Below are 24,404 nucleotides of genomic sequence, written 5' to 3'. Positions count from 1 at the left end.
CAGCAATTTCAAAGGGGTCCCAAAAATCCCTCTTGAGTGCGCAGAGAAATATTTATTTTTTATGTGGTATGGTTGAGTTACAGTTAGGTTCTTTAGAAGGACGTAGATCAGGGGATTTATTCTGACAGAATTTTATAGGCTGAACTGGATGGACTCATGTCTTTTTTCGGCCTTACCAACTGTTACCATGTTACTATGTATGAGTAGATTTTTTTTGAGTGTCTTACACAATTTGACGCTATTTTGCTGACCCCCCCCCCAAAAAAAAAGACCACATTTTACAGTGTGGTATATCTGTGACATGCCTCGTCCCTCTGTCCGCTAAAAATTTTGGTCTTTTTAGCCCTAAATTCAAGGTTTTTTTGCTGTCTGGCACTGTACTTCTATACAGCACTGTTTAGCCCCCAAAAAATAAATACAGGCCACACACTTTTTGGCGTGGTATCTCCGTACCAGCTCATATCTGTATGTGCTCAAAGTTTGGCCAGTTTAGGCCGGTTTTCTTTTTTTGTCATGGGTGTCACTGTACTTATATACAGCACTATTTAGCCAAAAAATGTAAAAAAAAAAATACAGGCCACACATTTGTCGTAGTGGTATCTCCATAACAGGCCTCATTTATCAGTAGGCCTACACATTTTTTTTTTTTTTGCAGTTTGTTAAGTTACTTGTTGACACAAATATTCAAAACACATTTTTACCTACAGTCCTTATAGGTAAAAGTATGGTTTTACAGCACATGTATCACATACAAGTTGCCTCCCAAATCAGCCGTTTGTAGTGAACGTGTATAATATTCTATTCCATTTACAATGGGCAGGATGATGATGGTGCAGGCCGAGGCCAGGCTGACATTGGGCCACCAAAAACACCCACATCTTCTCGCTGGACCTTAATGTAGTGTCAGACGTCCTAGGGGACCGCAGCAAGACGGCACTATTGAAGCCCGAGCATTGTGAAAAGGTTGTTAGTTAGATAGAGGATACTACTTTCAGTTACTTCACCACCACCACCAGCACCCTGTCATCCACACAGTCAAGTCACAGTAGCCGTGAATCTGGACCGCATAATCTTTACCCTGATCCTCCTTCCTCCCACCATGCTGAGTGCCCAGAGACAACTGATCCCACACTCGGACACTCCGAAGAGCTGTTCAGTTTTTCATTTGGAGATTCGTGCCTCTCGCCAGGTCCACTTGAAGCGGGGCAAGATGATATTCCATGTAGCGATGCACAAATATTTGAGCAGCCACGGTCACAAGAGGTGGACAATAAAAATGGCATGAAACTCTGACAAATTGTTTAAAGCTGTGAACTAGGAGTCAGGAATGCTTCCAGGGGAGATCCCCATGATGTCCCTGTGCCATATCAGCAGTGTTTCCATCATTTTCAGACGTTTTTACACCTTAAAAGGACCCCCGGGGGGATCGCAGTAGAAATGCTCAGGTCTCCCATAAACTTACAATGGGCTCATTGTTCTGTCCGAGTACCCGAGTATTCCAATTTGCTCGACCCGAGCAACGAGCACCCGAGCATTTTAGTGCTCGGCCATCACTAGTCCCCTCCAAATGAAATTCATGAATTGCTGGTTTTTGTCCATTCTGCCTCCCAATAATTGGAATAAAAAGCGATCAAAAAATGTCATTTGACAGAAAATGGTACCAATAAAAACGTCAACTCGTCCCATAAAAAACAAGACCTCACATGACTCTGTGGGCCAAAATATGGAAAAATTATAGCTCTTTCTCTTTTGCAATAGAAGGTATCTTTTCTTTTAGTGTGTGACAGCTGCCAAACCTAAAAACCCGCTATAAATAGTAAATTAAACCTCCCTTAATCACCCCCCCCCCCCCCCCCCCCGAGTTAGGGAAAAATGATAAAATAAAAAGAAATTTATTTATTCCCATTTTCCCGTTAGGGTTGGTTTTAGGGTTGGGGTTAGGGTTGTGGCTAAAGTTAGGGTTAGGGTTGGAATTAGGGTTTGGGATGTGTTGGGGTTAGGGTTGTAGTTAGAATTGGGGGGTTTCCACTGTTTAGGCACATCAGGGGCTCTCCAAACGCGACATGCGTATGATCTCAATTCCAGCCAATTCTGCGTTGAAACAGTCAAACTGTGCTCCTTTCTTTCTGAGCTCTGCCATGCGCCCAAACAGTGTTGTACCTACATATATGGGGTATCAGCATACTCAGGAGAAATTGGACCACAAAAGTTATTGTGCAATTTGTCCTGTTACCCTTGGGAAAATAAAAATTTTGGGGTGAAAAAAAAATCTTATTTTCAGAAAAAATTATCTTAATTTTACGGCTCTACATTATAAACTTCTGCGAAGTACTTGGGGGTTCAAAGTGCTCACCACACATCTAGATAAGTTCCTTAGGGGGTCTACTTTCCAATCTGGTGTCACTTGTGGTGGGTTTCCACTGCTTCGGCACATCAGGAGCTCTCTAAACGAGACATGGCGTCCAATCTCAATTCCAGCCAATTTTGCATAGAAAAGTCAGATGGCGCTCCTTCCCTTCCGAGCTCTTCCATGTGCCCAAACAGTGGTTACCTGCATATATGGGGTATCAGGGTACTCAGGACAAATTGCACAACAACTTTTGCAGTGATGAAGAAGCACTTCCGAAACGCACGTCGGGGCGCGTTAGGCACCTCAACTATCGCTATTATTAACCCACTGTACAGGTATCTATCATAGTTTTACCCCTTTATTTTGTCCTGGTCATCTGTTATCTTTGGATGGTGTGTCATTTCCTATATATGGTTCTCTTTTCCCATATGTGATTGACAAATGGGTTTGTTCTGGTATAGGTTCAATACACTATAGCACTTTAGAATATACAGGTGTAAGTTATTCACAGGATAATATTTTCATATGCATTGAATATATAGGGCACTACAATACTTCATCATATATTGGCTCTTCATTTGTGATTTTTTTTTTTATATACCGTATATACTCGTGTATAAGCCGAGATTTTCAGCCCATTTTTTTGGGCTGAAAGTCCCCCTCTCTGTTTATACACGGGTCATATACCTGGGGGTCGGCGGAGGAGCAGGGGTGAGTGGGGGTGTCAGAGATCATACTTACCTGTCCTGCTGGCGGTATCTGCAGCCTCGCTTCTCCACTGTCTCCCTTCCTGTCTTCATCGGTCACGTGGTACCGCTCATTACACTCATGAATATGCGCATATTCATAAGTGTAACGAGCGGTACCACATGACCGCTGAAAACAGGAAGGGAGACAGTGGAGAAGCGAGGCTGCAGAGACCGCGTCAGGACAGGTAAGTATAGCGATATTCACCTGTCCCCCGATCCATCGCTGCTCACCGTTGTCTCTGCTGCATCCTGTGTCAGTGACATTTAGGTAGCAGGGGGCACGGTGACGTGGTTAGTGCGCGCCGCCCCTCTGCTGGCTGAACAGTCACTGACACAAGAAGAGGCAGACAGTGGCGATGGACCAAGGAGAGGTGAGTATAGTATGTTTTTCATTTTTTTTTGCAGCATATGGGGGCATATTCTATGGAGCAGCATATGGAGGCAGAGTCTATGGGGCAGCATATTGGGGGCATATTCTATGGAGAAGCATATGGGGGCATATTCTATGGAGCAGCATATGAGGGCATATCCTATGGGGCAGCATATGGGGGCATAGTCTATGGAGCAGGATATGGGGGCATAAACTATGGATCAGCATATGGGGGCATAGTCTATGGATTCCACCTTTGGCTTATACACGAGTCAATAAGTTTTCCCAGTTTTTTGTGGCAAAATTAGGGGGGTCGGCTTATACACGTGTATATACGGTAAATAGCACTTTAGTTATTTGGATTTAACTATATTTTTTTGATCAGTATATGTCACATTTTTTCTATGCCAGTATGGTGCAGTATTTTGCACTTATTTTGCACTTTTAATTCCATTTTTCTTATTTTGACCTGTTTTTTATGACAAATATTGCTCAGTCTTTTTTGGTATGTTATTTATATGAATTAGAACTAAGCACTTTATCTATGCACATTTTATATTTTATTTTTTTTGGTGCTCTATGGCAATTCTTGAATCTTTTTTATATCATACCTGTGTGCTATATTTTTATTGGGGCTAAACTAATTTCTTACAGTGGGTATAATTGGTATTTATGTATTAATTACTCTATATATACTTTTTTTGGTGCTTTTTTTGTGTATACAGTGTTTAACCTATTTATAATAAAGATTTTTTATTGAGCATATTTCTGCTTCATGTCCTATTTTTAATTTTTCATCTATATGGGCTCAATAACTTTTTATACCTGTTTGCCTGAAGCACGCATCTCCACTGCTGCCGCCCCGCTCAACCGCTGCCGCCCCGCTCCACAGGTATCATTGAGCATAGTTTGTTCTACTCAAGACACACGCACTGGCTCGGTGAGCAAGTGCACTGCGGTGTTCCTTACAGTTCTATCTTATTTATCATGGTCTACGAGTCCTTCATGCGTTTTTTAGCAAACTCTATGCGGGCTTTCATATGTCTTGCACTGAGGAGAGGCTTCCGTCAGTTTTCTCCCATCTCCCTAATGCATCTGTGGCGCTCAGCCTGTGATCTTGTGGTTTTTCTTTACCTCTCTCACCAAGGCTCCTCTCCCACGATTGCTCAGTTTGGCTGGACAGCTAGGTCTAGGAAGACTACTGGTGGTCCCAAACTTCTTCCATTTAAGGATTATGGAGGCCACTGTGCTCTTGGTGACCTTGAGTACTGCAGAAATTCTTTTTTAACCTTGGTCAGATCTGTGGTTTGCCACAATTTTGTCTCTGAGCTTCTTGGCCAGTTCCTTTGACCTCATAATTCTCATTTGGTCTGACATGCACTGTGAGTTGTGAGGTCTCATATAGACAGGTGTGTGCCTTTACAAATCAAGTCCTATCAGTTTAATTAAACAAAGCTGGACTCCAATGAAGGCGTAAAACCATCTCAAGGAGGATCACAAGGAAATGGACAGCATGTGACTTAAATATGAGTGTCTGAGCAAAGGGTCTGAACACTTATGACCAAGTGATATTTCAGGGGTTTTTTTTTTTTTAAATAAATTTGCAAAAATTTCTACATTCCATTTTTTTCAGTCAAGATGTGGTACCAAGTATACATTAATGAGAAAAAAAGTGAACTATTTTGAATTTACCAAATGGCTGCAATGAAACAAAGAGTGAAAAATTTAAAGGGGTCTGAATACTTTCCGTACCCACTGTATATGTGCTCTGACTCAAGCAATGAATATTAATGTGATCTTGCTGTGAAGAAGGCGGACACTATCACATTAGCAGAAGAATTGCTCATTTTGTCTTTGATATATCTTTTACCTTCAATGTCTGATTCACACATAATCTTTCTGTGTTGCAGGTTGAAAAGGGAGAAGCAAGCCTTGCTGGTCGTCCAGGAGAAAAGGTTTTTAACCATGAATTAAAAGCTATATTTCAGTGTGAAGTAATATACTGGACCCAGTGTAGGAAAAAAATTGAGGCCAGATTCACACGTTCAGTATTTGGTCAGTATTTTACCTCATTGTTTGTAAGCCAAAACCAGGAGTGGAACAGTGAGAAAAAATATTATAGAAACACGTGACCAATTCTGTATCACCCACTCCTGGTTTTGACCTAATCGTTAGAGTGAGTTAAAGGGGTATTCTGGTAAGAGGAGGTTATTACTTCTAAATAAGAAGGATAGGTTGTAATTGCTCTAATGAATCTAATGCTAGAGATAAGCATGGGTTGCTTAGACATGGCACAATTGGCTTTACCAACTAATTTGCGTTAGTGGATTATACGATAGTGGAACGCCCGCCAGGGCAGTGGGGATACTCGATACCAAGCCGCTTCTTAAAGGGGCAGTGTCACTGCAGCGGTGACCCGGTCTGTGGCCCTGGGCGTCCAATAAAAGGGGTAATATTTACAAGGGATGTAAAATAAACAGTTTTTGTGTTTTTGACGCCACCTGTGGTATCCGGTCAGAGGCGACCAGCGCTGCACCGCAGATCCTCTGGTACAGATGGTGTGATGCAGCAGAGTTGGAATAGCTCTCCACAGGCAGAGCTGAGCCCCAGGGCAGATGAGAGATGGTGATGTAGTGTTTAGGCAAGGGATGTAGCAGTGCTGAGTAGGTGACACAAGAAGAAGGCAGAAGACACAGCTGAATGCAGTTACAAAGCTTTACTCACAGTTCTGTCTGCAGTACAGATGCCTGCTTGGTGCCACGTCCTCCAGGTGAGGGATCCAGTCAACTCCCAGGTAGATGAACCACACCTTTCCAGTACTCCCTTCAGTATATGCCTTTCCTGGCCGTCTCACTGTGTTGCCTTCTCGCCTCTTCCTACACAACACCTCACAGTCAGTGTCCCAGGCTAGCAGCCGCGGACCTTGTTGGATAACATGCCCAATGCGTTTCCTTGGTCCTTTCTGGCTGCCTTTCCGGCGAAGATAACTGTGGTTAGTGACTGTGACCCATAAAGTTGCCACAGCTGTCAGTTTTGTTAGCTGAGTCCTGATGTCCACTCCACTAGGCTAAGGGGCCAAAACCCTTCTGCGACCCGGATTTTCCCCCACCTGACGTCCGTCAGTGTGGAACGAGCCCCACGGGGAGCACACTCTCCACCCGTGCCTCTGGGAAATATCTTTCCCCTTCCAGGGAGCTTCCTTCAGTCACTTTCCCTCCCAGCAGCTCCTACTGCCAGCGAGCTGCTGCACACACGTCCTCTCACTTCACCCCCTCACCCTCTGAACCTAAACTCCACCCACCTCCCAACAACCTTTATGAACCAAGCAGGGGTCATCCAGGGCACCCTGCTGCATAAGTGTGTGTTGGATGCAGGTGTAAAGTGCGGTAAGTTGCCTCCACCTTACCTGGGTAGTGGGATACCACACCTCTGGGTGAGGTGCAGTACCTCTGTGGAGACTGAACCCTCAGGGGCACCACAGTTGCCATTAACATATTGAAACTAAAGGATTTGTGCAATAACTGAACAATATGCTAGTAGTATGAATTAATGCAGGCTCTATGATTTGATGCCAGGTAGTGGCATTTCAAATTAAGGCATGCCATACCTGGCTCTACCATTACCATTTGTGCTGATGATATAGCCTGGCAGGGTTTGCTATTAATATAATGACTCTAAAGGATCTGTGCAATAAATGAGGCAGGAGAACTATTTGGATCTTCCTATAGGATATTAAATGTTAGCAGTGCTATTGTTAGAGGGAAATGCATCATCTTGATACAAACACAAATTGATCCCTAGTTAAACTTAGGAGTGTCAATCTCTAAGAGATATTAAATGAAATGTGCACCAATATGGTGGCCATTGTTGTCATAGGGTAATATAATTTTATGAGCTTCTGCCATTATTATTATCACAGTAGGTGCCCTCTCCCTTTATCGGTGGATATTAGTTTTTTGATTTGAATAAATTGTTGTATCTCAAATCCAAATAATATTGTTCGTATAAGAGAGACGCCTCATGAGTCGCATTTATTGGTGGCGATTAGATATGTAGAGATGTGAGACATATGATTATAGTTGTGGTACCTTTTTGTGGCCCCAGTATTTAGATTCCTTGTGTTCTTTATATTTTGTGTGTTTTAGGGTGGTTTCACATTAGCGTCTCAGGGCGCAGCGACGGCCTGCACACGGCCGCCGCTAAGCCCCGCCCCCTGCCACGCCTCCTCCGGTAGCTCCGCCTACGTGCACATGACTTAGTTATCTCCTGGAGTTACACTCAGGAGTTGAAAGAGGCCATGTGCACATGTTGAGTATTTGGTGAGTTTTTACCTAAGTGTTTGTAAGTACAGATGGGCGAATATTTCTATGTTCAGTTCGGATTACGTTCGCCAAGTTTGCAATATTCGCCAATTAATTCATCGAATATTTGCCGAACATAACTGAACTCCATTCACCTCAATGGGAGGCAAAAACAAAACGCATGCACCTTATAAACACATCAAATGAGGGACAGACACCAGGCAAGTGACCTCAATTCACCCACAGTACAGATTTTAGCAAGGCACTGCAGCAATCAGCCAGGCATGAGGTATCGGTGTCTGGGACAGCATTTAGAGCTTTCAATTGAATGTCACAGTAAGACGAGGTGAGTGAGGGATCAGTGTAGGCCCCCTTTGCTGGACGCACTGATACCACATGCAACACCTTTACCTGCTTTCATTCTGAGCCACACTCATGTGGCACAAATATCAGTTTTGTAGACTACCATTGTCAAAAAACTTTAAGGATGGTAACACGGATAGTTGAGTCCAATGAGGTGGAGGCCTGATGGTCTCAGAGGCCTTCTGCTACAGGTAACACACATGAAGGAGACCCAACCACATACATTTCCAAAAATTATTGGCAGACATCACCAAAGTGGCATCAATTTTACCACAGCTGAAATAGTATAATAGGGACCCACAGGTCTTCCACTACATCCAATCCAGCAGATGGACACCCATCCAGGAGTGTTCACATTTCCAAAAATTATTGACAGACACCACCAAAGTGGCATCAATTTCACCACAGTAGAAATAGTATAATTGGGACCAAAATGTCTAAATGTAAGGTCATGCACTTGGGCAGAAGAAATAAGATGTATAATATTAATTATATGATTAATTGTAAAACGCTGGCCAAAACTGTCACTGAAAATGACCTTTTGGGTGGACGACAAACTCACATTTAGTGGCCAGTGTCAGGCAGCTGCTGCAAAGGCAAATAAAATAATGGGATGCATTAAAAGAGGTAATATGATCATGAGGCGAACCTAACTTTACCTCTTTGCAAGTCACTAGTGCAACCACACTTAGAATATTGTGTACAGTTCCGATCTCTGGTGTATAAGAAAGACATAGCTGAACTAGAGTGGGTGCAGAGAAGAGCGACCAAGGTTATTAGGGTACTGGCTGGGTCTGCAATACCAAGACAGGTTATTACACTTGGGGTTGTTTAGTTTGGAAAAACAAAAGCTTAGGGCTCATCTTATTATAATGTATAAATATATGAGGGGACAGTACAAAGAGCTTTGTAATGATCTTTTTACTCTTAGACCTGAGACAGAGACAAGAGGGCATCCTCTATGTCTGGAGGAAAGAAGGTTTAATCATAATCACAGACAGGGATTCTTTACTGTAAGAACAGTGAGACTATGGAACTCTCTGCCGTATGATGTTGTAATGAATGATTCACTACTAAAATTTAAGAAGGGACTGGATGCCTTTCTTGAAAAGTATAAAGTTACAGGCTATATATACACTATATTCCTTGATAGGGTGTTGATCCAGGGAACTAGTCTGATTGCCGTATGTGGAGTCGGGAAGGAATTTTTTTCTCCAATGTGGAGCTTAGCGTTTGCTGCATTTTTTTTTTTTTTTGCCTTCCTCTGGATCAAAATGTTAGGTTATTGGTTGAGCTAGATGAACTTAAAGGCTTCCTTCAACCTTAGTTACTGTTACTATGCATAATAGGGACCAACAGTTCTTCCACTACACCCAATCCAGAAGATGGACACCCTAACAAGGACTGTTAAAATTTAAAGAAATGCGGGCCTTACACCACAGAAATAGCATCAATTTCACCACAGTAGAAATAATAGGGACTGACAGGTCTTCCACTAAACCTAATCCAGCAGATGGACACACCCAGGAGTGTTCCCGTTTCTAAAAATTATTGGCAGACACCACCAAAGTGGCATCAAATTCACCACAGTAGAAATAGTAAAATAGGGACCGACAGGTCTTCCACTACACCCAATCCAGCAGATGGACACCCAACAAGGAGTGTTCACATTTAAAGAAATGAGGGCCTTACAACACAGAAGTGGCAACAATTTCACAACAGTAGAAATAATATAATAGTGACCGACAGTTCTTCCACTTCACCCAATCCAACAGATGGGCACCCAACCAGGAGTGTGCACATTTTAAAAAATGAGGGCCTGACACCACCGAAGTGAAATAACTGTCATGAGAATAGAAATAGTATAATTGGGTCTTCCACTATAGATATCCCAGTAGATGTAGGCCAACCAAGACTGTTCACATTTCCACAAATTTGGGTTAACATCAGCAGCAGAAGCCACACTAAAGATATCACAGACTGCAGTTACGTGACATTAAAGTATCACGCTAAAAAATGCAATATCACCTAGTCTGTACAGTCTGCGATTGGGGTCCAAAAGTCCTTGGAGATCCATGACTTGTTCATCTTAAAGAAAGTTAGGTCATCTACACTTTCAGGGGACAGCCGGATGTGCTTATCCATCAGGATACCACCAGCAGTGCTGGAAGACACATTCTGAGAGATTGCTGGCTGCCGGACACGATAAAACCTCCAAGGCATGTGAGGCGAGCTCAGGCCACTCAGACCAAATTGTTAAAGGGTCCATGCCCTCTCTAATGGTATTGATATTTAGTTCTAGATACTCCTGCACCATCTTCTCCATTCGTTCACCACGTGTAAGACTTGGACTCTGTGCTGGTGCACAAGTTGGTCTAAAAAAAGTGTCAAAGGACTAACAGAAATGGCTTCTTCCACTTCCACCACTGCTGCTGCTAATGTTTTGGCGTTCACGAGTTGACAGGCCAGAGGTTGAAAGTCTACAACTGCTATGTGAACTGTGTCCTTCACTTCTGTCTTGGGGAAAAACTGTCACGATTCCACCCCTCAGGGGAAGCAGTCACTGACAGCTCTGCCGTCCAATCCAATACAGGGGCGTGCTCTAACTGTTACTTTTTTTAAAACTCTTTTTATTGAAAGATTCCACAAAATAATATGACAAACATGTGACATTACAAAACAATCACTGACCTCAGGGAGACCAGTCAAAGAAAACACTGCTGCAGCCGGCAAAGGCACTCAATCACAGTGAAATCCTAGGTGCAATGCTCCCTGTGAAATACAAATATGCAAATAAAGTCCGTGGAACCTCATTTAAGAGTCTCAAACACGGGACTAGCCAGATCTTCCTCCAGGGAAGGACCCAGCCAAGGGGTGGCTCCTTTCAGAAACTACTCCACACTGATTCTTAGGAGTGGCGGAAGGCACTTAAAAAAATAAATAATTAAAGTGCCTTCGCCACTCGGGGTCCACCTTGCGGTGGATGGTAAAACCGCTGCTGAGAGAGGCAGAGCACAAATATGCACAGGGTTCCAACACACCCAGAAGCAATAAGGCAAGCTCTGTTAAGGGACACAGAGCTGCAGGGAAAATAATACCCAGAATAGTATCGCTGAGCCTGTTAACAGCACAGGATCTCAGCGGCACACGTGCGGAAGCCGGAAACCGGAGTAGTTAAATAAGATCACTACAACCGAGCAGACTTACCGTGTACACGTGTGCTCGGCGTCGCAACTGCGCACGCCTGGACAAGCTGCAACCGCAAATATCGCAAGCATCCGTCACCATACACACAGCAGCAGTATAAAATACTAGCGCATGGCATAACGGCCATGCGCACTTTTTATAGCGTACGGGACCTGCCGGAAATCTCCAGAACCCTGAGCTAAACCAATGGAATCAGGAGCAGGACCTGAGCACCTGACTTCTGAACTCCAATGGGAGCTCGTCCCGTGGGCACGCTCAGAAGCTGTAAAAAAGGACTTAGCCTCTGGAGACAAATGTGAGAATCTGGATTCCTGCATAGGCATCATAGAACCCAGATTCCTAACACTGATGAGGGGCAACACCCCGAAACAGCTGTCTGTGGATGGATACCTGGCCTTGGTATTTCCCTTGTCATATCTGTAAACTCGTAAAGAGCTGGATATTGACTTAAAGGGCCACTTAATATGGTGGTAATGGTGGTTTCACCAATTTTTTCCACTGATTGACCGAAGGAGACCTCCCCCCCATCAATCTCAATGCTATCGCTTTCCTAGTGAGAAACAGAACCTCCCTGAGAAATATTCTGTCATAATGAGTCCATATTTCTTCGTCCACCACACCCAATACACACATCACTGGACTACATTCTATTGGTATCCCAATTATCCTTTATAGTGTAAAAATTGTCCTTCCAATATCTTCTTATAATTCTTCAATCCCAAATGAGATGACAAAAATCTGCCCCCACCTCCCCGCATCTATGACATTCATCATTTACTCTTCTGCCGAATTTATATAGTTTGCATGGGGTTAAATATGATTGGTGTAGCATATATAATTGGATTAATTTGTTATTTGCGCTGAAGACACTGTCGTATGCACCTCCAGTGCGTCACACCACTGGTCATTCGGTGTCCACTGGTTATTCGGTCGTCCATGACAGCACCACCTGAAAGAGGGGATCCGCCCTTCAGGAACAGGAAATCCTACAGATACATAAGGGCGGCACCTCTCCCACGCATCAGTTGGTTTCCTGTTCCTGGAGGACAGGATTCCCTACAGATCGTACCATCATGGAATCCCCAGGCCGGCTGTCCAACTCAGGTAGCGGGGGGGGTCTTCTACCTCGGTCAGTGCGGGGTCCCCTGGAAGTGCCACGGTGGGCCCGGGTAGGTGTGCGGAGCAGGTGGGAGCAGGGTCCGGAGGATGCCCGTCTCCAGGGCCAGCACCGGCAGGTAAGTAGAAATTCCCCCCCCCCGAACCCTGGTCCTCCTGGTGTGGTCGCCCTGCAGTCCGGGTCACTGTCTGGGGCCAGCTGCTGTGGCATGGTGGCGTGCATGGAGCGCCGTGCCGCTGTCGGCCTGCGCGTCCCCGTGCGTTTACGGAGGCCGGAAGTGATGCGGCTGGCGGGGGGCGGGGCCGGTGGCGCCGGGCCAGAAGTCGAATGCTGGCCGGCTTTTCTCTCATGCGTTGCCTGGTCGCGGCGGCGCGGTTGCCAGCATGGCGGTGGGGGGGACGAGGCACGGGGGGAGACAATGGACATCTCGGGAGGGGGAGGGGGAAACTGAGCCCCTGGCCATGACGCCTGCTGACCCGGATTTCCGGGGGGGAGGTCCATAAAAGGCCACAGAAGCGCTGCAGGGCTGCTTTGGCCCAGTTGCAGCGATGGATGAGCCAGAAGCCCCCGTGACCCAGCTGGACCAGCAGCAGGAACGTGCCTCAGAGAGGCCCCAGGCAAGCTCCCAGCGGAAAAAAACGAACTGGGCAATCCAGTCGCAGAAGTTCCTGCAGGCTGAAGGATCCAGCTCGCCCCCCACGTGATCCGGTACCTACGCCTACTGGTCAGGGTAAGAGATCTTCGTGAATGTGCCCTGATGCAGTGTTCCCCTTATATTTTATTCTCCTATAGGGGAAGAAGTGCTCTGGTAAAGCGAAAAACAGGGAGTGCACCCTTTGCAGTTGTCCCTTGCCAGATGCCCACCCTAAAAAACTGTCAGTCATATATACGGCGGACGGTAGGGGATTGGGGGAAAAAAAAAAAGAGCTAGGGGACGGTAGTCCCTAATAACCATACACACTTCCTTACACTTTCCCCACTTCTGCAGGTGGCGGAAAAAAACCCTGACTTCACTACGAGTCTAAAGGAAATTATTAGGACGAAAGTTAAGGCTCTACAGTCTTTATCCCAAGGGGAATCCTCTAAGAAGAAAAAGGGAACCAGTTTTTCAGAGTCGAACTCCTCAACTGGCCCTAGGGAAAATGAAGATTCCTCAGAGCCCTCAGCTTCTTCATCTGCATCCTCTTCAGAGGAGGACTCCAATAGTTTCTGCCTGGGTCTACAACAGGTGGATAAATTGGTCAAGGCAGTAAGGGCCACCATGGGGGGTATTAGACACAAAACCAGAACGGTCAGCACAGGACCTGATGTTCGGCAGCCTAGACCCCAGGAAACGTAAATCTCTCTCATTAAACGACAAGGTCCAGAACCTGATCAATAGGGAATGGAAGAAACCGGAAAGGAAGGGCTCCCTACCTCCGGCCTTTAAGCGACGATATCCCTTTGAGGACCCCTTGGTGATCAGATGGGATAAAGCCCCAAAATTGGACGCAGCAATGGCTAAAGCATCCAAAAAATCTACTGTTCCCTTTGACGACATGGCCTCCTTGAAAGATTCGCTGGATAAAAAAGCAGATTCCTATCTGAAAGGGACATGGGAAATGTCAGCTGGCGCCCTAAGGCCGGTGGTAGCAGCTACTTGCACAGCCAGGTCTATGACGGTCTGACTGGACCAGCTTGAGTCACAGTTAGAGGACGGAGCCTCGAGTGAGTCCATCCTGAAGACCCTTCCTACAATCCAGAATGCTGCAGCCTTTTTAGTCGATGCTTCAGTAGATTCGGCAAGGATGGCAGCCAAAGCCGCAGGTCTATCTAATGCGGCCCAAAGGGCTATATGGCTGAAGTGCTGGCCTGGGGATATCCAGGCCAGATCCCATCTTTGCTCCATCCCGTGTGAGGGAGAATACCTCTTCGGTCCAGTCCTAGATGAGCTCTTGGAGAAAGCCGGGGACGATAAAAAGAAATTCCCTACCCTGCCAACCCTTCCTATAGGCGCCCCTTCACTAGGAAGAGATTTTTCCATAGGAAGTCGTCCAGAGATCGAGGCAGATGGGAAGATAAGAGGAAGAAAGGTACTGGATTTATGTTTGGAGGGGGACGTCAGGAAGGATCATCCTGTGAGACCAAGAAGCCTCCCCAATGACTAGCGGCTCCGGTGGGGGTAGACTATCTGCTTTCTACCCGGCCTGGTCACTGAGTTCAAACAGTAGCTGGATCCTGGGGTTGGTAGCCTCAGGTCTACGGCTAGAATTCTCGTGTATCCCACGCAATAGTTTTAAGATCACCCCTCTCAGGTCTTCCCGGCCGGAACAAGCTGCCTTTGAGACCGAAATCCATGACCTATGCTGTAAAAAGGTCCTGATAGAGGTATCAGAGGCGGAGAAGGGAAAAGGCTTCTACTCCTCTCTATTCCTGGTCCGTAAGCCGGATGGCTCTTACAGGACCATTATCAATGTGAAGGCACTCAACAAATTCTTGGTCATTCACCCATTTAAGATGGAAACATTCAATTCCACAATAAAGTTACTGTTTGAAAACTGCTTTATGGTGGTGTTGGATTTAAGACGCCTATTGCCATATACCCATCCATGCGTCTCATCAGCGTTTCCTTAGAGTGGTGGTTCATTTATATGGGTCGGTACAGCATTTCCATTATGTCGCCCTTCCCTTTGGTATTGCAGTCGCCCCCCGAGTATTTACTAAGGTTATAGCGGAGGTTATGGCCCATCTGCGCGAAGCAGATATCCTGGTAATCCCCTACCTGGATAACTTCCTTATTGTAGGCAAAACAGCAGACCATTGTCTGGATCAATTGCAGAAAGCGAAGGCAGCCCTGGAACAGTTAGGGTGGCTACTAAACATTAAAAAGTCCTGCCTACAGCCCATGAGAATTCAGCAGTTCTTACCTAATCCTAGACTCGCAGAATCAGGAGTGTCGTCTGCCACCCGAAAAATTAATTTGCCTACATTATTAGGTCTTGAACGCTTCCAATAACCCCACCATGTCCCTCAGAAAAGCAATGTCACTCCTACAGGGCGAGGTTTCATTTCATCAGAAAGTCCTGGGGGGTTACCTAGAAGACCAGTTGACTTTGTCCCAACATACTATAAAATCCCTTGGTAGGTGGCTAGAGGAAAGCAATTTAGCTAGAGGGGTGCCCTGGGAATATAACATAACCCGTGTAGTCACCACGGACGCAAGCCCTACTGGTTGGGGGGCCCACATGGGGGGGGTCTTAGTCCAGAACCTATGGGATCACCATCAGGTGGAAATGTCCTCCAACCTGAAAGAGCTAACAGTCATAGAGCAAGCGGTTAAAAGCCTCCTTATGTATCTACAGGGTCACCATGTTCGAATATTCTCTGACAATCAGGTCACCGTGGCTTACATCAATCACCAAGGTGGGACTCGTTCCAGACCCCTAATGAATGTAGCAGAACGGCTGTTCCAACTGGCAGAGCAACATCTTCTGTCTTTAACAGCTCTGCACATAAAAGGAAAAGAAAACACCATGGCGGACTTCCTAAGCCGCAACCTTCTAAGACAAGGGGAATGGTCCTTAAAGACCTCCATCTTCGACCTGATCGCACAAAAATGGGGGCAGCCAGAAGTGGACCTTTTCGCCACAAGGGAGAACAGGAAAGTGCCTCAGTTTTGCTCTCTAAATCCCAGAGAAAGCCCTCTGGCAGTATATGCTCTTCTGATAAAGGGGGACTTCAGGCTAGCATACGCCTTCCCTTCCCTGTCTCTACTGCCCCTGGTGATGAGGAAAATCAGGAAGGACAAGGCGAAAATTATAGTGATCGCCCGTTTTGGCCCAGGAGGGCATGGTTCTCATGCCTCAGGACCATGTCGGTGTCCGACCCATGGGTCCTACCAGACATACCGGATCTCCTATCGCAGGGCCTAGTTTACCATCCTCAGATGGCTGGCCTACACCTGACAGTGTGGATTTTGAACGGTCACTGCTAAAAGAGAAAGGGTTCTCCCCAGCCTTGATTAATACCCTGCTTAAGAGCAGAAAGCCAATCACAACCAAGATCTACGTTCGGATCTGGAAAAGGTTAATTCCGGGGTAGTAGCTGGGCAGTCCACACCGATGGCAGAGATCCTAGAGTTCTTACAAAGAGGGCTGGGCATGGGACTCTCCACCAGTACCCTCAAGGTAAAAGTGTCAGCCTTAGGGGTCCTTTTTAATTGCCACATCGCCAGTAACTATTGGATCAGTAGATTTATTAAAGCGACAGGCAGATCCAGACCAATAGTAAAAGATAAATTTATGCCATGGGATCTAAACCTAGTCCTCACGGCCATGACAGAGGCCCCGTTTGAACAAATTTCTTCAGCCTCTATGAAAAATCTGTCTCTTAAAGTGGCCTTTCTGGTAGCACTGATATCAGCCCATAGAGTAAGTGACATCCAGGCGTTATCTAGGCTTCCTCCTTATATTCAATTTAGAGATGACAGGGTAATGCTTACACCTGATCCAGCATACTTGCCTAAAGGTAACCTCCAGTTTCCATAGAACGCAGGAAATAGTCCTTCCATCCTTCCTCCCTAATCCTTTGAACGATAAGGAAAGAAAACTACACATTCTAGACGTCAGGCGATGTCTCCTGGAATACCTGGCAGTTACCGATCCCTGGAAGAAAGATAGGAGACAAATAAGGCATCATCAGGGCACTAGGAAGGGCCTTAGGGCATCAAAAAGCTCGCTAGCTAGATGGATTAGGGAGGCCATTTCGTTAGCATACACCTCAAAGGGCAGGTCGGCTCCTGGCAAGATGAGGGCGCATTCCACCAGAGCCATGGCAACCTCGTGGGCGGAGAGATCGGAAGTCTCGATCGACCAAATATGTAAGGCAGCTACCTGGTCCTCTCCAAGCACCTTTTACAACCATTATAGACTAGACCTGGGTGCGTCCTCAGACCTCTCCTTTGGTGTCAGGGTTCTGCAGGCTGTAGTCCCTCCCTAAAGTAGTTTATTACTCTCTGTAATTCGCTCAGGTGGTGCTGTCATGGACGACTGAATAAAGTCTTAGTTACTCACCGGTTAACGGTATTTTTCGGAGTCCATGACAGCACCCGTAGATTCCCTCCCCTGTCGTTTAGTTTGGGTGCGCACTTCTTCTTATATGTACACTGGCAATAAATAGTTAAGTAAAGTATTGTACATTACATAAATCGTGCTATTAACCTTGGTGGTCCTCTTGTGCTCTGTAAACCAACTGATGCGTGGGAGAGGTGCAGCCCTTATGTATCTGTAGTATTTCCTGTTCCTGAAGGGCGGATCCCCTCTCTCAGGTGGTGCTGTCATGGACTCCGAAAAATACCGTTAACCGGTGAGTAACTAAGACTTTCCTTCCACAGCCAATTGGGTGGAGGCAATTTTGGAATTTAACAGAAAGGTTTATAAAGATGAGATCATACCCTTAGGCCCTTGACTGGACAATATTTCTATTAGTGGGTATTTAGATATACGCATCATGGGAAGTGGGAACTGATATGCTATGGCATGCCTAAGCTGAAGATATCTATAAAACTATCTGAGGAATTCCAAATTTAATATGAAGTTGTTCAAATGATAATAAAATTTGATTTTCAAAAATCTGATTGAGTGTTATACCATTTTGCTTCCAGAAACCTGGATCCTGCAAATTCTGAAGATGGGAAAATTCAGGATTATCCTATATCTGAATCTCCCCAATCGGATCAGAAAATTTTAAAGTATGTTTACTTTCCCGCCAAACCTGTATTGCCAAACTATGTGCAAACAGCAGACCCTCAGGTGGTCTGTATGAACCCTCCAATACTGGCCATGGTGTGCACCCTCCCAGAAAATGAATGAGATGAGCCTCTGCATTATTGAGCCTGTCGTGGAGCAGCCAATGTTTTAAATATTGTAACTGGCCAGCTAGATAATACAAAAAAAGTCAGGAACCGCATATCCACCCTGCCTCTTGGGCCTCTGCAGAGTACCGATATTTACTTTAGGTCTAGATGAGCCCCATATAAACACTGCCATCAAGCTATGCATTCTCTTAAGGTAACTCTTGAAGACCTTAATTGACGTATGTTCCAGCATATATAAACACTTTGGGAGGATAGCCATTTTAATTAAGCCAATTCTGCCCGCCACAGACAGGGGGAGTCAAGACCATAGTTCAAACTTTTTTTTTCATCATATCCTCGAGGGGGTATATATTGTCTCCAAGGTCTTTAATTGGATTTCAGTTAATTACTATGCCAAAATACTTAAATTTTGATACTACTTGCAAACCAAACAACACGGGTACTACTATTTCATTCATTATCGGCATAACCACCGACTTACTCCAATTGATTTTAAGACCCGAAAACCTCCCAAAGCAATTAATAAGATCAATCGCTCTAGGAAGGGAACGTTCAACCCCATCCAGGAAGAGCACTAGGTCATCCGCATATAATCCAACCTTATCTACTCTAAAATTTATATTAATTCCCTTCACTAACTGGTCCTGTCTAATCTTAAGTGCAATTGGTTCAATCGCCAGCGCAAAGAGCATCGGAGACAGTGGGCAGCCCTGTCTGTTCCCCCTACTCAAATTGAAATATTCTGATATTACACCATTCACCAACATGTTAGCTCTTGGCATGCGATACAGCAATTCAATCCATCTACAGAATTTAACTGAGAAGCCAAACCTCAGAAGTACCCACTGTAACAATTTTCATTCTAATGAATCAAAGGCCTTTGCAGTATCCAAAGAGGCTATCGCCCATGGTCTTTTATATTTATAGCCTATCTGCGTCAGAACCTGCACTCTTCTAATATTCGAGGAGGTGGATCTTCCTGGCATAAAACCAGTTTGATCCTCATGTATAAGCCGAATATTACAGCTTTCAATCTATTAGCAATGAGTTTTGTAAGAATTTTATAATTAGTGTTGAGCAAGGATATGGGACAATAAGATCCACACTCCTCAGCAGGCTTGTCAGGCTTTAGAATCACCAAAATAGTGGCATCATAAAAGGATTGGGGGAGTGAATGTCCTGCAAGTGCCTCAGAAAGGGTCTGCAACAGGACCGGCCCTAACTGGTCTAAATATCTTTTATATAGCTCCACGGGCATACAGTCAAGACCGGGAGTTTTTCCATTTGACAGGGACATGGTGGCCTCCCTGATTTTCTCCAGAGTGATGTATCTGTCCAAGAATGCCTGATCCTCACAAGAAAGTTTAGGAAATTCAATCTGGTCTAAATACTCATCAGTTTCTTCCATAGTATGATTCAATTGAGATCTATACAATTCTTTAAAGTGCTCCTCAAATCTGTTTGCAATTTGGTCAGATTTGAGAAATGGGGTTCCCTCCTTTGTGTTAATGGATAGAATGGATGGGACATTTGATTTTGCTGGACTATATAGGCCAAAAGTTTACTTGATTGATTAGGCCTGTTTCACACTTCCGTTTTTTCTGTCAGTCCAAATCCGCCAAAATTGCTGAAAACTGATCCGCAGGCGGACTGAAATGTTTGGCAGCGGATCGGCGGATGGACGGAACCGCCGCTGGTAAAAATTTAAAGGAACCGCGCCTGGGACAAAAGAAAAAAAAAAATACCGGCCAGGTAGTGAACTCCGGGAGCGGGCATGCTGAGGTGGCATCGGGATGGCGCGGGCACGGGTCATGACGCGGGAGCTGTTCATAATTCGCGGGCGGCATCTCGCGGGAGCAGGTGCGATATCTCGCGGGAGCAGGTGCGATATCTCGCGGGAGGAGAGAGATCCAGCAGTCAGACAGAATATGTTTACAAATACTAAATGGCGGATCCGGGCAGCGAAAAAACGTTGCAGGGTCCGTCCAGACATGTCAGCGGACGCCAAAATCTTGGCGGATCCGCTGACAAACGGATGCAACGGATCACCATCAGTCAAAATCCGCCCACAATGCAAGTCAATGGGGAAAAAAATGTATCCGCAAAGAGAAATGGCGGATCCATTTTTTTTGCAAAACGGCGGATTTTGACTGATGGTGACAAACGGAAGTGTGAAACAGGCCTTACCAAGTTCAAAATAAGTTTGTTTAGTAAAGAAAAGTTTTCTCTGTGGTTTTTCCTGTAAACACAACACATTCCCTCCCTTTCCCAAGCCATTTATTCAAAGAATTTTCAGAGGGGTAATTAACATAATCGGCTTCTAATGATTTACATTCCTCTGCAAGCCTTTGCTCCCCAATACATGACTCCATTTTAATATATGAAATTGTGGATTTAACACATCCCCTCAGGTATGCCTTAAGTGTGTCCCACAGCACCAACCTATCAGGGAAATCATCAAGATCTGTAATAATGACATCGAGTTGGTCTATTATTCTATCTTTCTCCCCAATAAGGGATAGCCAAAATGGATGTATACAGAATCTCTTATGCCTACCAGGGTCATTTAGATGAAGGCATACCACCAGTGGAGAATGGTCTGATACTGCCCCAGGAAGGTACTCAATTTCACGCAGATCCGATAGTACAGCACTATTTCCAAATGCATGATCGATTCTGGATAAACAGCGAGCGGCCGGCGTGTAAGAGGAAAATTCTTTCTTAAAAGGATCCTGCTGTCTCCAAAGATCAATCCAGCCCATCTCTTCTATAAAATCAATCCAGCCCATTTCTTCTATAAAAGCACCCAGCACAGTAGTGCCTTGGCTGCCAGGTCTGGGATTTGTGGCGCTCATTTTATCCAAATAGGGATTAAGAATCATTTTGAAGTCTCCGAGGCATAATATCTTGGCATCAGGATGTTGTGACACAAAGATTTCCGCTTGATGGAGTACGTCCATCCTGGCCGGAGGGGGGCTATAAATATTAAGCAGTATGTAGGGAACCATATCTATAAATACATATAAAAAGATGAATCTGCCCTCGGAGTCCCTCCTAGCTGCTTGAACCGACCACCTTAAAGACCTGTGTACCATCACAACCACCCCCTGGAATAGGACGTATGTGTAGCTTGTTTCTGCCATTGTATCCAAAGCTTATTTGTCCTAGATATAGTAACTGGTGTCAAGTGAGTTTCTTGAAGGCATACTATCTGCGTTTGTGTTTTACGAATCTGAGAGAACACCATATTCCGTTTCCAACTCCCCAACCCTCTAATGTTCCATGATAGGACTTTAAGTGATGTCATATAGAATGCGTAGAAAATCTTTGCTCAGGTTAGTATGCACTTTTGTTTCGTTCAGCTCCACCACATACAATTCACTCATGCACACTAAATTATAAATGCAATGCTGCGTCTTATCTGATATTCCCATTAAACGCAGAACTATTGACCAACAGTGGTCACAAAAACAAGACAAGGGATGCCCATAAACTTCTCCAAACTGAAGCATAGGCATAAGTAAACTCGTATTCTCTTCCATTTATCCGAACCACCAACAACAGCCATATTGGATTTAAGGCATACTCATAAAGTAGCTCCCACCATCTCCCTCCCCAGGAAGACATCATCAATCGTCAGGATTATTGATCCGACCGCTCAGTTTTAACTGAACCCATAGGGTAACCGAGCCATCGGACTGGAAAATGCAGCCCAGACGCCCGCAGAAATGGGCGCCCTGCCACACCTCCATTTGAGTTCTCAACAATTGCTATTATCCCTCCCAAGGAGCGGGAGCTTAAATGTCTGCGCACATGGGTAAGCATTCAGAGGAGGGGACATGCAACAACATCCAACTAATCAGTATATTAACACTTTAACAAGGCCATGTGGGAAGCGAGTATTGCTAGAAATACATTAAGCTACCACTGCAATTACCAAATTTCGTGCACAAGTATGAAACACAGGTATTGCAAAAAGAAAAAAAAAATTAAGAGCATAGAGTAGAAAAATTCAGTGAATAATCACTATCCGAAATGCAATGTTCAGCGTACATCTTACAATAGGCCGGTATCAATTTATAAACACCTAGCAGTAAATCATTGCGGCACTCAGTTCAGGTATGAGCACAAGTACTACCAGTATTACAAAAGATCTAGAATAACAGTCTGCAAAAAATGTTAGCGCTCATACAGTAAATTAAATTTAACCATATTAACTTGTATTATCACTGCTACTTCTAGCGCCGTTCTCTCCTGGAGATCCACTCCTCTGCCTCCGCCGGGTTCTGAAAGATGATTGCTCTTTCTCCATCTACTACTCTAAGCCTTGCTGGGTATGCCATTGAGTAAATCACATTGGAACTCTTCAGACGTCTCTTAATTGAAGTAAAAGAGGCTCTCCGTTTCTGTAAGTCTGCTGAAAAATCTGGGAACAACATTACCGTGGTATTTTTTCGTATTTAATTACTTGGGCCTTTCTTGCGAGTTGCAGGATATAGTCTCTGTCTTTCCAGTTAAGAACTCTGGCCAGTAGGAGTCTAGGGAGGGAGCCCCGGGAGGATTCGGCTTCCCAGGTACACGGTGTGCTCTCTCCACCGCATACGCCGCAGAGAAGGTGGCCACTGGGAATAAATTGCGCATCCATTTTTCCTCAAATTCACTAGAATTATTTCCCTCAGCTCTTTCCGGTAATCCAATTATTAAGGATGTTGTTTCTCCTCAATCTATTTTCCAAGTCCTCTTGTTTCTGGACGCATATTTCCAATTTTTGTTCCATTACTCTGATACGTTCTGGCAAGGGCTCAGTTTGGTCCTCCAGGTTCGAGATTCTGTCCTCCGCCTGTCAGACTTTTTCTCCCAAATTTGACATATCATTACGGAGGAGACCCAAATCAGTCTTTACCTCCTCAATTTTTCCAGTCAGAGGCAGTACTGCTTTGGATGGCAATCAGCAGTTGTCCGGATACCTGTTTCAGAGTGGGTTCCAGATCCATGTCCCCTGACCCTTGTAACATTGACATTTCTTCTTGGTTTGATTTATTGATGAATTTCTGAATTGGTATTGAGTTATTCCCACTGGCATAGGACCTCAATTTGTCAGCTGCCGACTGTGATTTACCGGGACTCATAATTCTTCCTCAATATATATTTGCAGGCTGATAGCAAATCTTATAGTTGGCCAAAAAATATGTTTCATAGGATGATTGTAGTGGTTCGGATTTTAGTAGCAGTTGGGCTACAAAGTCATATCTCTATTTGCTTGTGCTGCTGTATGCCTATGTGTAGCAATTTGCAGAATAAGGCACCAGGGGGCAGCAGAGAGCTGTAATCCACAAGCCCATAGGATCCTTATACATCAGAATAAAGGGTTAAGATCAGTGAAGATATGTCTCCTCCTTAGGTGTTTTTTTTCCCCCCAAGATGGCGGTGGCTTTCTATGGCGGGAAAAGTTCTCTGATCTGGGGCACAGCAGTGGGGGCTTCTATAATCACAGGCCTCCCTCCATCCAGCTCTCCCTTGCTCTCCCCCCGCAGCTCCTGCGTCTGTACCAGGTCTTAGCAGTTAATCTATCAGTTCAGAACCAGCAGGGCAGGTATGGATTGTATAAACCGCATTGCACAGTCAGTGCCAGGAGGCAAGCAGGGTCCCCTCTCATCTCCGCTTCACCGATCCCCGTCTATGGCGCTCTCAAGTGTTGGTACTTCCATGGACAGCTCAGCCGTCCAATCCAGTACAGGGGCTGGCTGAAGCTGTCGGTACTTTGACAGCATGGCCATCCAATCTGGTTCAGGGGCGTGCTGAGCTGCCAGTGTGTTTATTGACGGCTCAACTAGCCAATTGGTGATTGGGAGGCATCACAGTCTCCAGGTGTTCACTAGTGTTTTGTGCTCCCTGTGCCTTGAGTTCTATCTGCTTGATCTGTTGACCGACCTTGGACTTTGTTCTATCCGCCTGTTTAACCCCTTCAGCTCTGATCCATTATCCTCCCGATACCCTGACCATGGAATATTACCTGACTACGCTTTTATCTCTTCCTTCTGTTTATGACGTACCCTCCTGGCATCTGACCTTGGACTCCTTGACCACTCTGAC

The 24,404-nt window shown here is 45.2% G+C and overlaps 1 protein-coding gene across 4 annotated transcripts in view; it reads left to right on the top strand.

Moving 5' to 3' along the window:
• The window catches only part of COL15A1 (collagen type XV alpha 1 chain), a 1,161,047-nt gene that overhangs the window by 656,222 nt on the left and 480,421 nt on the right, over positions 1 to 24,404 (top strand). For all 4 annotated transcript variants that reach the window (XM_073587711.1, XM_073587710.1, XM_073587708.1 and 1 more), the window contains one exon: positions 5,380 to 5,424. In XM_073587711.1, coding sequence (XP_073443812.1) covers positions 5,380 to 5,424 — 45 coding nt within the window. The remainder of the gene's footprint in view (positions 1 to 5,379; positions 5,425 to 24,404) is intronic.

The sequence above is a fragment of the Dendrobates tinctorius genome, unplaced genomic scaffold (genome assembly GCF_039654945.1).
Source record: "Dendrobates tinctorius isolate UK_male_01 unplaced genomic scaffold, ASM3965494v1 ptg000102l, whole genome shotgun sequence".
NCBI lineage: Eukaryota > Metazoa > Chordata > Amphibia > Anura > Dendrobatidae > Dendrobates > Dendrobates tinctorius.
This window is presented reverse-complemented; position numbering and strand designations above follow the sequence as displayed.